The sequence below is a fragment of the Melospiza melodia genome, chromosome 9, assembly GCF_035770615.1.
Source record: "Melospiza melodia melodia isolate bMelMel2 chromosome 9, bMelMel2.pri, whole genome shotgun sequence".
Taxonomy (NCBI): domain Eukaryota; kingdom Metazoa; phylum Chordata; class Aves; order Passeriformes; family Passerellidae; genus Melospiza; species Melospiza melodia.
The window spans coordinates 21,435,320-21,450,056 of NC_086202.1; the positions used below are offsets into that span (position 1 = coordinate 21,435,320).

General features: G+C 42.8%; 2 protein-coding genes across 6 annotated transcripts in view; one reads left to right on the top strand and one right to left on the bottom strand.

Annotated features, from left to right (window-relative positions):
* Positions 1 to 726: 726 nt before the first annotated feature.
* Positions 727 to 14,737, bottom strand: part of LOC134422075 (dual specificity protein phosphatase 13B-like) — a 28,419-nt gene continuing 14,408 nt past the window's right edge. For 3 of the 4 annotated variants that reach the window (XM_063163836.1, XM_063163837.1, XM_063163839.1), the window contains 3 exons: positions 4,315 to 4,510; positions 2,954 to 3,174; positions 727 to 1,828 (listed from right to left, as the gene is read on the bottom strand). In XM_063163836.1, coding sequence (XP_063019906.1) covers positions 1,602 to 1,828; positions 2,954 to 3,174; positions 4,315 to 4,510 — 644 coding nt within the window. In that variant the 3' untranslated portion in view covers positions 727 to 1,601. The remainder of the gene's footprint in view (positions 1,829 to 2,953; positions 3,175 to 4,314; positions 4,511 to 14,737) is intronic. The other variant, XM_063163838.1, reaches the window with a different exon arrangement.
* Positions 1,716 to 14,737, top strand: part of SAMD8 (sterile alpha motif domain containing 8) — a 47,462-nt gene continuing 34,440 nt past the window's right edge. The window contains exons 1-2 of one of the 2 annotated variants that reach the window (XM_063163832.1): positions 1,716 to 1,854; positions 14,287 to 14,691. The gene's annotated coding sequence lies outside the window, so the exon portion shown is untranslated. The remainder of the gene's footprint in view (positions 1,855 to 14,286; positions 14,692 to 14,737) is intronic. The other variant, XM_063163833.1, reaches the window with a different exon arrangement.

A 14,737-nucleotide genomic window follows, 5' to 3' on the forward strand; every position in this document is an offset into this window, starting at 1 on the left:
TTGGGTCTGGAGCATACTTTTAATTTGGCTATTCCTACTTACTGAGGGTTTGTTGCCTTTGTAGAGCAGCCCTAGAGCTTATAAGATGGTTTCCTTATGCAGGGAACTAAAGCAAAGAAATGTTCCTGTACTGCTCTACTGCTGCTCAGGGATGTCCAATCTACAGGGTTAGTCCAAAGTAAAGTCCCCTGAGACATCCTTGGTATGATGGTCAGATCCTCAGTGCCAAATACTCTGCTTTGTGCTCTGACTCCTCTAGTCTAGCCTACAGAGAAGATGTAGGTATCACCTAAGAGCATTATAAAAGGTGCTGAGTTGTTTTTCCTGAAGGCAGAAATTAGCCTTGTAGACAATGCTGGAAATGTCAAGGAATGTTTTCCCTTGCTGCTGTGCTGTTTTTGAGTAGCCAGCTCACATAATGGGGTTGTTTTCAAGCCTCTGCATTCCCGAGTTTGGTACTAGGAATACAAACTGCCATTCCCAGCTGGCTTTGGAGCTGGCTTTGTGCTGCAAATGCTTGTCCGCTGGGAACCAAAAGCCAGATGTGCTTCACATAGTTTCCAGGCAGCACTGATCCATCAGATGACAGTAGCTATTGAGTGCTCTTATGGTGGCCCAGAGACACAAAGATGAAAGCCTGATGCCTGTCAACACCTCCCTTGCCATTCCTGTGTGTCTTCAATTTTCACTTCAGTCCACCTCACAAAAGCAACTGCCACAGAATACGATGTTGCAATGTTAATAACCTTTTATTTTTGAGAAAGCAAATCCCAAGTTTTGTAATTTTGAACTACCAGACAAATTTGGGATACATTGAACTTTGTCAAATATTTTCCTGAACCAGCCTTAGCTGGTAACCCACCTTCTTCTTTAGAAGCATTTTCTGCAGCATTTCCTGGATGATTTTTAGTATGTAAGATGAACAATATTTGAATGCCCCCTCAAGGAAATGTATTTACATGGAGGAAAAAAGCTCTAATGAACAGCCAAAAGGAAAGGCCTGTAGAGATACCTGGAATAATTTCTTAGAGTGGCTTACGTTGTTTCCCAGCTGCTCTGCCTTTAAACAACCTCTTACCCCAACTCAGGAGCTCTACTAATTGTAAAAGCAAGAACTAACCAGTGCCAGATTCAAGTCTCAAAATACAAACCCTCTGAGATACAGGGAGTGAAGGGGTGGGGGGCAGGTTCATAAGAAAACTTCTAAGCATTACTGTAGCATAAATAATATGGCATCTTTCACCTCAAATAGCCTAACACTTCATAAAGTGATATGAGCTCCACTAGTTGCTGAAACACAGCTATTTCTGAAGTGGAACCTGATCTCTTTCTCTTTTTTCTTTCTTTTTCTTTTTTTTTTTTTTTCCTTTTAAGCTAGCAGACTGCAATGTTTTAAGGTGGAGAGTGAAGGATAGAGTATACAACCAATCATAAATATAAATTTAGGAAGGCTTTGCAAAATGGAAAGATCAAGCAAAATCTACTTTTATTAATAGCATGCATCCTGGTGTCCCATAAACTTGTGTCCTAAATTTATAAATGCAGTTCATCTAGAGGAGATGCAGGCACGATTTTGTCCTCTTTCTTTCAGCAATATTCTATTAGGGGCCGGTGGTGGCAGATGCTTTGGTTTTTTTCCTCTCTTCATTCAGTTTAATGTCCAAGTCCCGGAGCTGGCTGAGGAACCCCATATTTGGGCAGATGTTTCTGTGAGTGCTCACTGTCTTCAGGGCATCCACGAGTGTCATGTTTTCATGGATCATTAGAAAGGCAAGCACTAAAGTTGCTGAGCGGCTCACTCCCATGGCACAATGAACGAACACCTTACCTGCACAAACAAAAAGGCACAGCAAGGTGAGTGTGCTTTATCATTTCTAAAGTGGATAAGACAAAGAGAGGAGAAAAAAAGCAGTAGAAACAAGTAAAGAAAACAATGGTGACAATTAGTGGATCTTCATGCTTTCACGAAGATCACCTCTCAGGCAAGCTGGTATTTCATACTAACCTCCTGCATCTAATTTAGGCCTAAGAGTGAAATAGTTGAAATTTTCTGTGGAAGGAGAAGGTTTCTGTGACTAAACTTGTTAGTATAGTTTTCTGTGAAAAAAAAAAAAGTTTTGGCAGAAAACTTTGGCCCAGCCCTGACTGTGATCACTGGCAAGTCCCACAAACTCTGTGGGATAGTCTGCCTGTAAAAATGGAGTTGTAATTTACTGTATCTCAGCAGCCCAGTGTGAGCTATAACTGAGGATTTAATAAAGCACTCCAGTGAAAGCAGCAGATCCTGCAGCCAGTCAGAGTCAGAGCAAACTCTGGAACAAATGGAAATTATGATAACTAGGCCCTAATCCAAACTCTGCTGACAAAAATTCAGCAGGCTGCAGGTCAGGCTCGTAGTTTTTGACTTAGTTCATTAACTTCTGCTGCTTCTCTAGCTTAATAGACAGGCTGAATAAAGCTGCAATTCTGTGAAGTACTTGAGCGTGTGAAGCATTCGAGCCAGCACTGAAGTGCCATAGCTCCCCCAGGGAGCAGGAGCAGCATGCAGGGCAGGATCCCCAGCTGGAGCCCCTGGCAGTGTACAAGGGGTGGGAGGGACGTGTGGGAGCACACAGATCCTGCTGATCCCTACAGGATGGGCCCATGGCACAGCATCTGCAGTGCCATAACCTCTGCCCTTCCCTCTACACTCCAGTCTCAGAGCTTGCCCTTCTTTCCACCAGGCTGGGCTGGGGGCAGGCAGTCTTCTGCAGCTCCTGGGGACCTGGCAGAGCCACCTTCCCTGCAGCACATGGCACAGACACCCTTCTCCATCCTCTGCTCAGTGGCTCTGTCTGTGCTGCCTTGAACCATATGCTGATTGTGAGCTCTGTTGGTGCCTGTTACTGCAATGAAAAGTCATTTGGCTTGTGTCGAAATTTCCCCTCAAAGTTTATCTTTGCTTCTCTCTTACCTCCTGAAGAGTTTAGGGCCTTGCGTATGAAATTGGCAGCATCATAGAAGAAGACACTTAAATCGAAGGCAGGATCATCAAATGCTTCTATTCCATAGTACTCTATTTGCAGATCTGCATAATATTTGGCTCCCGTGTCAATGTTATATGGTCCATCTGCTGCATTAAGGATATGAGTAATTTTGAGGCTTTGAAGTGTAGCTTTGCTCCTAGCAGCCCACCTGTTGAAAGACATGAAGGGCACATTGGCAACGCTCCTAACATTCTGCAAAAATAGCATGGTTTAAAGTTAGTGCCTGCTCCCACTATGGAAGGATGCAGGAACTGCACCCTGCTCACAGAGGAGCAAATCTCAAGAAGATCATAGTGCTTTGCACATGAATGTCAGTCATATGGAGGGGTGGAGAACAGCGGGAGCACAGACTTGCCACTGGGTTACTGTTAGTTAAGCAAATGCTTCCCAGCAGATAATCCCTGGGAACATGGCTTACTGTATGAAGTCATCAAGATTTTCCTTAAATATTTGTTTAGGAATTTTTAGAGCTAATCTCTCATTGCAGTGTACCTCGTCTCAAGAGTGAGAGTATGCACTGATGCAGCAACATCTTGTTCCTGGTTTGGACATGAAGTGGATGCATTGTGTTCACCAGCTAGGTGAACCCCACCTCCCACCATAAACTAGGACTATAGCCATTCAACAGGATTCTGAACCTTAACTGATATATTCATGAGGAGGAGGAGCTGGGGAAAATGAGCTAATGATCTAGGTAATCTGCAGTAATCCAATTGGAAGGAAATAGCAATAAATATTATTGGTCACAAGAATAAGGTATTTGTATGAAATTAATGTTTTAATATCAATTAATTGATATTTTCAGTTTTATCATCTTGGAAAGAAAGCTTGGATTTGGAATGTCAAGATCACTATTGCACAATTCATTTGGGTACTCCTCCTTCTGGGTTTTAATCTTGCTACCCCTATCTGAGTGTTAGGTCTACTGGCCTCTTATCTGCTGCCTTAGAGTCCACAATTTCCAGGCCACATAAGGCATCTCAGAATTGACATCAATTTGGCATAGGTTTTTGAAGACTTTAGTCTAGAATACAAATAATTTTTACCCTGCTAAATTCATGGTGGCTCAAAAAATATAAAAAACCAAATCAGACATGCTAGGAGTAAGTCACCATTTTGCATGTTATATGTTTCTTGACATCCAAGCTCTTTACATCATCAGTTTGGAAGCCTGTATCACAAAAACATTCCTGAAGACCCAAAAGCTGCTCCCCAGTAGTACCATGCCCTTTCCTCCTCCTCCTCCCAGGGACTGATAACAGTTTACAATAGGACCATATGTTCTTACGCATCTCCCACGTAGATATTTGGCCAGACTTGGTCCACATGATTGTCAGAGCCTCCTCTGAGCCACAGGAGCTGCTGGAGATCTGTTAGTGACGGTGTTTCGTAGGCAGGGCTCCTAGTCAGAGGTGAAGAGTCTCTGGTGCGAAGCATCCTGCTGGTCCTTTGCATGCACTCAGGCTGTATCAGAGACAGGTTTTCTGAAATGAATTGAAAGGAAATTTTCATACAGAAATACTATTCCCTAGAAAGTAGACCTGTTCATTACCCTCCAAATAGGATTACATTATTAGAACTAGTGTGTGCAGCAGGGCCGGCAGGTGTTGCTAAAAGCATCCAGAGAGCAGGACTGACTCAGGGGTAGGACTCTACAGACATGTAATTTTTCCCCTGAGAGAGCAGCATAAGATAATGTGATTTAATTTCTTGTCCAGTAACACTATTGGTAAAGAACATCTGCACCACCTGAATGCAGACTGGATGAATCTTGTAGGCACAGGTAACATTTCTCTTTTTGTTAAAGTGCTACCAGAGTATTTGTATACACTTGATTCTGATTAGTTAAAACTGGAAGTTTTTGAATGTATCAGTTAATTGACTTACAAAGTTTCTAGGGCCACAGTGAAAATCTTATGATGTGTATTGAGCACCATCTGTATGGTGCATGTGTACACACATAGAAACAATATGTACATACAATATTATTTCATTTCTAGTGATGCATTTAAACACACCTACACACATACATACATGTATACATAGGAAAGGATTTTCACATGCATCTATAAACATATATGTATTGTATATGTCTGTACGTAGAAAGAGAAATTGAGAGGATTTGAACTAGTTTTTTCTCTCTCAGTTGAATATCCCTGGACACTCAGCTATGCTGGTATTCTTGTGCCTGTCTATCTCAATCTCTCCTCTGGGAGCTGTTCCACTTTGTATAAATAATGTGATAGCTACTTCCCTCCAGAGAGGGGCCATTTTTCTTGTCTGAGGGGCAGGATACTTACCCAGGATGTGAGAAAAAAATAGTATTTTTGAAATTATAGAGCTAAAAGTTCTGGCATTGTTGTCCTGTTGAGAATCCATCTAGGGCTCCTTCACAGGTCTCTGAGATCACAGACCTCTGAACCCTCACAAATCATGCTGTGGAATATGGGCAACCCTTTTGCAATGCTGTTTGCTGGTTTAGACCCAGCAAGCCCAGGTCAGATGGTTCAGCTGGAAGCAAAGCTCAGTCAAGAGCAAGATATCCAAGCAGTCCCTCCTTTGAGACTTTAGAAACATTTCTCCTGCCTGGGCCTCATTATCCTGAATTGCCGTTCTTGCCCCCTGAAACTATTCATGAGCTTTATTTGGTTGCTTGTTCTTACTCAAGTCATAATCAATGAGGAAGGCACACTAGAACTCTTCCCAAAGTAGGGTAAATGGTGTTTATTCTGATATGGCATCAGCTTTCACTCTAATGCCTGAATGCCTAAATCTAAAGTTTGGGTTTATTTTCTCAGCAATTTTAGAAAACAAGCGTAGATGGACCTTCAGAAGTCATCTGGTCTTCCCCTGCCCCACAGCAGCAGCAGCCATACAGATGTTGCTCCTAAAACAACAACTTTGTCCATGTACATTATTTTTAACAGTGTAAGCTGATTTGGGGAATAAGCAGAAAACAAGGGAGAATATATTTTTGCTTACAGAAAAGGAAGTGGAGTTGATGTGAGGCATATTACTGAACATACACATATATTTCTGAGTCCTCAGTCTAAATTTGCTTCCTTTGCCCCTTCCTCCCTCCTCCTCCCTACAAATGTTAAGTGCAGTTATAGCTTTTTGTATGTTCCAATAAGAAAGAGGTCTCCCTAGGGTAACTACTTAATAAGCAAGATATGAAAAGCACAATAAAGATGATGGGAGACATAGAAAAAAGAAGACTGGTTTTACTTTTAATGATGGAGGAAGAACTACAGGGAGGTAGAGAGAAATATAGAGATAAAATCCTATTAATTTTTCAGGGCAGATAATATAAGATCAAGAGCTTTGGTAAAGGAGTATGTTGTGCAATCCTAGCCCAGATTAGCATGAAGAATAGCACAGAAAGAGATAGTGTGCATTGCCCTACAAGTTTTACTGCCTTGTGAAAGTCATGCACTGTGCTCAAGAGCTACTGCTAGCATCTTCATGATGACCTGTTTGTACTTCCACCAACACAGAACATTAAGCTGAAGCAGTTAAAGAAAATCAAGAATAAGATAATACAGCTTCTACATCAGGAGATTAATAGGACCATGGGCTCACTTTCGAGGAGTGTGGCTGACTCTGAGTTGCTGCAAATGCTTAAGGGCTGAAGTTGTGGAGCAGATAGATACCAAACTTTCATTTCTCTTAGACCCTGCTGCTTTAAACTTCTATTGTAGCCTCTCAGCTAGTTACAGTAATGGAGATGATGAGCAAAGATAATTAGATTGTGTGGCCACCTGTTCAAGACCTGACTTTGAAGAGGTTCTCCCAAAATTGAGTCATTTTGGTGCTAGTGACACTTCACAGATGACTCTGGCCTTTGCAGCCAGGGAAATGCTTTGCAACAGAGCTCCATTTCATAGAGCAATCCTCTTTCCAAAAGGTGTACCAGCATTGTTTTATTCACATGCCTGATGTCAGACAAGTGAGCTCCTTGTGTCATCACAAGCACGGCTCCTCCCAAGAGCACAGCTCCCACCTGCGCTGCACTGCCTGAAATTGGAGTGCTCTGCAGGGCCTTCAGGGTAAGCCTGGAAATAGCTATAGCACATGATTGCACTAATGAGGAAAGCAATATGAATTTTTTAATTGAAGGCCAGGGACTTTGGTGAAGGTTTTCCCCCACCTTCTACTTTAAGATACTGCAGAGGTAGCAAAAGTGCTGCCACTGATTACATTTCTCTAAGCTTCTCCCTCTGGGTGGCTCCCAGAAGCTGCTCTAGTTGAAAACAGTGACAGTAGGAGGGCAGGAATCCCTGTACAAGAGGGAAAAATTCTGTCTTACAAGGCCACTAACATTTTCTGCAGAGATCTAAACCATGCAAGTTGGATAGGATTACTTTTCTTTTAAACTGTAGCCATCTCATTAGCCTTTTTCTCTCTCTCTCTTTCTTTCTTTCTTTCTCTTTCTTTCTTTCTTTCTTTCTTTCTTTCTTTCTTTCTTTCTTTCTTTCTTTCTTTCTTTCTTTCTTTCTTTCTTTCTTTCTTTCTTTCTTTCTTTCTTTCTTTCTTTCTTTCTTTCTTTCTTTCTTTCTTTCTTTCTTTCTTTCTTTCTTTCTTTCTTTCTTTCTTTCTTTCTTTCTTTCTTTCTTTCTTTCTTTCTTTCTTTCTCTTTCTTTCTTTCTTTCTTTCTTTCTTTCTTTCTTTCTTTCTTTCTTTCTTTCTTTCTTTCTTTCTTTCTTTCTTTCTTTCTTTCTTTCTTTCTTTCTTTCTTTCTTTTTCTTTCTTTCTTTTTCTCTCTCTTTTTCTCTCTCTTTTTCTTTCTCTCTTTCTCTTTCTTTCTCTCTTTTTTCTCTTTCTTGCTTTTTCTCTTTCCTTCTTTCCTTCCTTCTTTCATCTTTCTTATCTCTCTTTCTTATCATTCTATCTTTCTTTCCTATTTTTTTCTGCTTAAAAGTAAAACAACAGAAACAGAAACAAAACAATTCAACCTATGGGAGACTTTAGAGACTGGACAGAGACTTTAATGGCAATCCACAGAATACAAGGTAGCACACAAGCTTTAAAACTGTCTTGCCATTTTGCATCATTTCCCACCCACCTGGAGCACTGGGGTACAGCCCAAATGGCCAGGGCCAGCTTTGACCCCTGTCTGGCCTGTGGGGCCTGGGTTTCCCCAGTGGTCCAGTAGTTGCCCTGGAAGCCCAGGCTGGAGGTGGCCGTGGGGGACATTGCCTGGCTGCAGGGAGCACCCAGGAAAGGCTGTGGATGACTCCATGCTGTCTGCATGCAGCTGGGGCAGCTCCTGAGGGACTCAGTCATGCCAGGACCTTGTCTACAACAACCTAGTGGAGATTTGTATCTCCCCAGTATTGTCTAGCCACTAGAATACTACAGTCTGCAAAGCTTTTTGGTTTGTTTTTTCGTTTATTGGTTTGGTTTATTTTTTTTCCTTCCTTTCTCTATGGTGGAAATGATTGCCCTTTTCTATTGAACTATTGAACATCTCTGGAAAAAAAAAAAGAAAAAAGAAAACCCACATAAACCCCCCAGTGACTTGAATTGGCTAAAGCACTTAATAGATTTGCATTGCATTAGAAGATTCTAGTGGAAAAAAACTCAGCAAAGTTTTGGGGGTAAAAATGCAAACACTCAAATATTGCAGATATTAAATAGTTAATTTTGCTATTTCAAAAAAAAATTACCATTTCCATTTTTCTATTCAGTTACTTTGTTTTGCAATTTGTTCTCCTGCATTGCATAAAGTATTTTAAAACATTAAACAAGATGAAATGGCTTGCTCCTGGTTGAGAAAAATATGTTTTATTTCACTAACAATGAACACAGACTGTATAGCCACCTATTTGCCTAGCCCAAATTTTCACTTCTGTAAGTCCCTGCCATTTTGCCATGGTTGTTCCCTTGTCTCCTCAAGATGGAACTGAGATGCAGAGAGATTAAATGAATGTCTGAAGTCCCAAGAGGAGTCTGATAGGACATTAGTTGGACCCAAATCATCTTTCCTCCTTCCCTTTTGCTAGCACCTTCCTGGCTGACACAGCTCTGCCTGTGGTTATGCTGATAGCCCAGATGGGGACAGTAACAAGTCCTTACATGAGATTATTGAGAGCCTCAGGCACAGCAAGGCCTCTGGATACTACAATAGCACAAACACTACCTAACAATAACATGATACAGAAAGCTCCTGCAGCCAAATATCCTAAATTCCCTGTATCAAAACCCTGACAAACTAAATGGTTCAAAATTCCAAAGCATGGGGTCACAATATAATTCATGTGGAAGGGAAAAAAATTAAAAACCAGCCTCTCGATGCATTTGAAAATGCCATCTACTCTGTTTTTTCTTCTCTTTTTTCTCAGCAAGCATCTCTGCACTCTTCTTTTACACTCCTTGCTCTTTTCTCTCAGGTAGTGTTTAACACTATGGTTCTTTGTCCTCCTGATGGAAAATTCCAGATGGAAAGAAGCGTGTTTCATGAGGAAATGATCATGTTAGTGGAATTAATCTTTTAGATACTGTAACATGAAATATGATCTTCCTTTTTGTTAAGAAGACCCAGTCTGTGTCTCTACACTTTGGTCAGGATCTGACGCTAAGAGAGCCCAGGAGTCTCTTGAGGTAGAGCTGAAAGCTTGGTGTGCAGAAACAGGCACATTTAAAAGCAATAGCAAAGTTAAAACAGCCAGATGGGAACCTAGCAGGCAACCAAGAGGGGAACTCTCTGTTTTCCTTGCAAGCCTACAGGGGCTTGTTTGCAGGAATTAGAATCTCTCACCAGCAGTTCACTGCAGCTCTAATACCAAGTGGTATTGAAAATGAGAAGCAGGTTATGGCTGATGGTTTAAATGAGGTACCTATGGGAATTTAGAAATGAGATCCTGGACTTGTCTTGGTGTAGACTGTGCACATGGCAGAGCAATATTGCTTTCTTGGCTGACTGCATCATATATTATGGCCTTTTATTTTGCCCACAGTCAAACAGCAGGGAATAGTAGAAGTTCATTGCTCCAGCTCAGTGTTCAAACTCTGATCTGCCTCACCAGAGGCAGTGCCCCTGAATAATGGAAAGTAGAATTGGTCCCTCAGCCTCTGTGCAGGTTCATGTTCAATGCAGCACTATATAAATGCTATTGCCATTATTTTGGAGTGAAGAGAAAAGCAGAATGTACAATTAAAGCTCTGTTTGGTTCAGGTTTTAAGAGAATTTACTACCTGGGAGAGATGCCAGATGGACGGCTCTGGAAAACACAGCCTGCCCTTTAACCGCAGTGTCAGGAAAGAGCAGGAGCAGCCCTCCAAGCCTCCTCCATGACTTCCCCCTCAGCCCAGCCCAGCTCACATTGCAGATGCCCCTCACCCTACACTGGCAACCGTGTTTTACAGGGTGGGAGAAAATCTGAGTCTTCACACCTCGTCACCGCTCGGTCTCCCTCCTGACATCTCCATTCACATCCGGCCTTGTGTATTTATGATGGGGCCCTCTCACTTCTCCAAACTGAGCTGGAAGGTACCAACTTCTGCTTGCAAGGAGTCTGAGCTGGGCTGGAAAGCTAAAGGCTCCTTCCTCTGTGAGCCCTGCTGTTCCTGTGTAGGGCTGCCCATGGTGCTGCAGGGGCTGTGCTCCACAGGAGCTGCCTCCACCTGGGGAAAGCAGGAATGCACAAGGCCATTTCAGTAGAGGGAGTGATCACAGGGCAGGGCAGGTGCTAGGAATCAGCCTCAGAGAGGGTTTGGATAGCCAGAAGAGCTCCTGGAGGTGAAGCAGGTCCCAGATGAAGTGGGAAGACAAGGGGGTGCATGGCTAGATGCAGGCATGTAGGTGGAGGTGGAGCCCAAGCATCCCAGCTCAGAAGGGCCCCTGAGTGAGGCAGGGAGCCCCAGTGAGGCCCCCCAGCAGCCCCACCCCAGGTCACACTGCCACTATTGTCCTTGGACAGGGCAAGCCCCCGGGAGGGGCACGCTTGCTGAGCTCAGTGGGGTGAGCTTCACCTGCACCTTGCTAGTTTTTGGGAAGGGGTGCTACCTTACAGAAGTGCTCCTGGAGAGCATTTCCTCTTTTTTGCAGTGTAATAGACCTGCACGTATTTTCCCAAAATTGTAATTCCAAGGGGGAGAACCTTTGTGTTGCCCTCTCCCACCTCCCCCAACCCTCCTATCTGAGTCACGCAGCCTAGGAAGGAGCACTTGCCTATGGACGTGGCTAAGGCTGCAGGAAAGGATGGCTTAAAAATGGAGGCACTGGTTGGAAAAATGGGGGGTCCTGCTGGCAGTGACAGGTCATGGCTGTGGCATGATGCCAGCTTTTACATCTGCAGCTTTCAGATTCAAAAGAGATAAAAAAAGAAGTATTACCTTAGCAGCTGGCATCTCTAAGCTATGGAATGAACCATCCCCAGCAAGACAGTGCTGCCCTCCACAGGCTCCTTGCACAATTTCCGAGTGCCCGTGGATATCTTCGGGCCTAGGGTGGTGCTTTCCCCTTTATTTCTCCTCTGGGACATTTCTGTCCAGAGTACAGCTTGGAATTCAAGCCCCCCAAAACTACTGATTTTTTTTTTTTTTTTTTTTTTTTTTTTTTTTTTTTTTTTTTTTTTTTTTATGCAACTGTGCTAATGCTTCTCCCTGAATTAAAATTGTCTAATCTTAAGTCCTGCTGCCAGCAGCCATAACTGTGCTGGATGCTGTAGTCAGGGGAGCACACAATCACCATGCAGCTAACTGCTTCTAATAGTAGAAACTTCACTCTAATCTTACATAACACCAGTAATGGAGCAGAGAGGCTGTGGCTTCTGAGGAGCTTAGAAAGCTTTCTTGGGCAGCTCGTGCCCTGAGGGCAGAGAAGCTGCAGCTGCAATGAGAGCAAGAAAAACAAAATGACCTTGATATTGATAACAGTTCAGTGAGTGCTGTCACAGCCAGTGCTGTGCCAAGACTTCACTGGCGTCACAGGCTGTCGATAGGTGTAAGTTATGGTCAGTTCTGATAAAAATGGTGTCAAAGAGGCCAGGCTGAGAGAGGCATGTGGGGAAATAATGTCTTGCAAGCTTCAGGAAAGACAAACAAGGATGTTAATATATTGCTATTAAAAGGGCCTCCAAAGCACTTCGACTTCTGCAGGCAGTATGGATTTGTGTGACTGTGGATTAAACGGGTTTTTTTCTTCTCCTTGATTTACTCCTCAAATGATTTTTATATGACTGATGTTATCAATACAAAATTGACAACTCTGTCAGGTTTGCAAGATTTCAGAATATTTGAAGACATGAGAAAAGGGTTTTGATATTCCTCAGTCGTTTGGCAGGGTAGCTTTGAGCTGTCTCTCCCTGCACTTTTAACATAAGTAGAGAAGTGCTCTCCTTGCTTTGCCTTTCTTGAAAGGGTACATACAAAAAAGGCACCTTTTTCTAAGGCTGACAAAGCTGTACAAATTCTTTGCTATGGAATCAAGAGCAAACTTCAAAACTCTGCAGTAGATCTATTTTGGCACTTGAGTTTTTCAGGCATATCATAGAGCTTTCCAGTGACATTCTCAGCTCTGTTGGGGCAGAGGGGAATGTTTTTCTTTTGATTTTTTTTTTCAAGTGCTGACTTTAAAAACATTATTTGATTTTGATTAAGTCATCTTTTAAGAAGACTGATTGTATGTCACAAAGGAATTGACCACTGATGAGCACATGACAATAACTAAAAGGAGACATTAAGACACAGAACTGGGATTTCCTGTCTCTTGCTGCTTTTGATTATCTGTCTAATGAGTATATGCTCCTCATTTCTTATCTTAAATTTGAAGAAATACAAGTGAGTGGTTTTTCTGTTGCACCTCCCTGGTACCAGGGTGCCAGGTAAATCAGAGTGAAGTAGGAGCTGCCTCACAGGGGCTGTGGGCAAAGCAGGGTGTGCAGCTGCCTCTCCAGGCTGTGAAGGATGAAGGCTGAGGGCAGTGGGGATGTGCTCTGCTCCCTGAAGCTCCCAGGCCCAGGGTCACTGGGAAGGAGTTTCCCTGCCTGGCCCTGCTGCAATACCTCTGTGAGAAGCAGGCAGCACGGTGCTGCCCCACTCCTGAGACTGAAGCTATGCAAGCCTTGCAGTTGGTCAGGCAGGGCAGAAGCAAGGCTTGGTTTGTCCCAGCAAATTTTTGGAGAGTGTTTTCATTTTATTGCTAGGTTTCACTATATCCAGCCAGGTTTTATGCTGTTGTTTTTCTGATTCTGTTTCATGCCCTAGGTGTGGAATGTAGGTGGATGGCAAGGCTGGCAGGTAGGAGATGGAGGGGAGAAGAGCCTCCAGCAAAGCAGCAGCCTCAGGGCTCCCAAGAGGGAGAGCTGAGCAGAGCTAGAAGGAAGGAGGTTGTCCTTGCTGGAGGCTGTGCCTGCTGCAGGTGGTTTACAGCAGACACTTTGGGAACACCCAAACAGAACGGTCCATTTTCCCAGAGCAAACATCTGTGCCTTCAGCACAGCCTTGGGAAGGCTGTCCCCTGCCTGAGAAAGCTGCTGGGAGCAGGAATGCACTAAGGACTGCGACATTCTCAGGTGCAATGGCAATGGGAGTCACCTGTGAGCTATAAATAGCACTGACATCCTTTCTCTCCTGAGCCTGCAATCCAAGCAGTCGTTTTTGCGGGTGCCAGTGTAAATGAACAAAGCTTTGAACAGCTTTTATTAACACTCTCTTTGCAGGCTGGAAATTTTCTTAGTAAGTAGTGACTAGTTTTTTTTACTGACCCTGAATTTTGCATTTATTTTAAAGGAAAATTCTGGCATTTTTTTCTTTTTGAATTTTTAAAAAATATCATATATAATTTTCATATTTTTACCTCATCTGTCTGGGAAGAGCTATTGTGGCAGGACAGTTGAGATCACAAGTATTCATTTTCAAAAATCCTCTGTGCAATTGCAGGAAAAGAGGGAAAAACCCAGGAACCTAGATTCAGTCTTATATAAATCTTACATGCATTTTTAACAAAAAATGAAAATGTTTTGGTTTAGAATTAAGGAAATAATGCAGGATGTTTGGGCAGGTTTTGTGGTGTTTACAGTGAGAGACCAGACAGCAATACTGGTTGCAGTAAAAGGAAAAGCTTTACATGCCTATCAGACAAGATTTTCCTATGGTTTGATAGGAAACAAAGATGGCTTTGTTAAGGAGCTATGAAGACCTGAGAGCAACACTGGCAAAAGGAGCCTTTTCAAAATATTTAGGGTTCACTTGATGAAGTCTTGTCATAACATAATTAAGTCTCACCTGTTATGCAACTCTCCTTTGCTCTTTATAGGCAGCAGAAAACACAAAGGTCTACAAAACAGACACTTTGCTCTGGGATAACCAAAGAAACCCTGCTACAAGATCAACTAGCGGAGCTGGAAAAATTAGTCAAGCTTCCATATATGCAAGAGGAGCTGTATTTTTTTGCAGTGATGCCAACTAATCTAATTCTAGATTAGGCTGTTATACTGACAACCCTTTTCTTAGGCCAGTGGGCAGCGCTGCGGCCTGTGAAACGCTGTGATTTTTCCTGCTGCCACAAGATGGCAGGAAAAAACAATGTTGGGAGATTGAAAAATACACAGAGATGGGCCTCACAGAACGGAATACACTCCTGACTGGCATTTAAAGGGAGAACTTGCAAGAAACTGCACGTTGGATGGAAGAAAAATGTGAAATGTACGGAATTAATTAGGTTGGTATTGACCTGAGTGTATACATCAAAAGATCTACACCATATC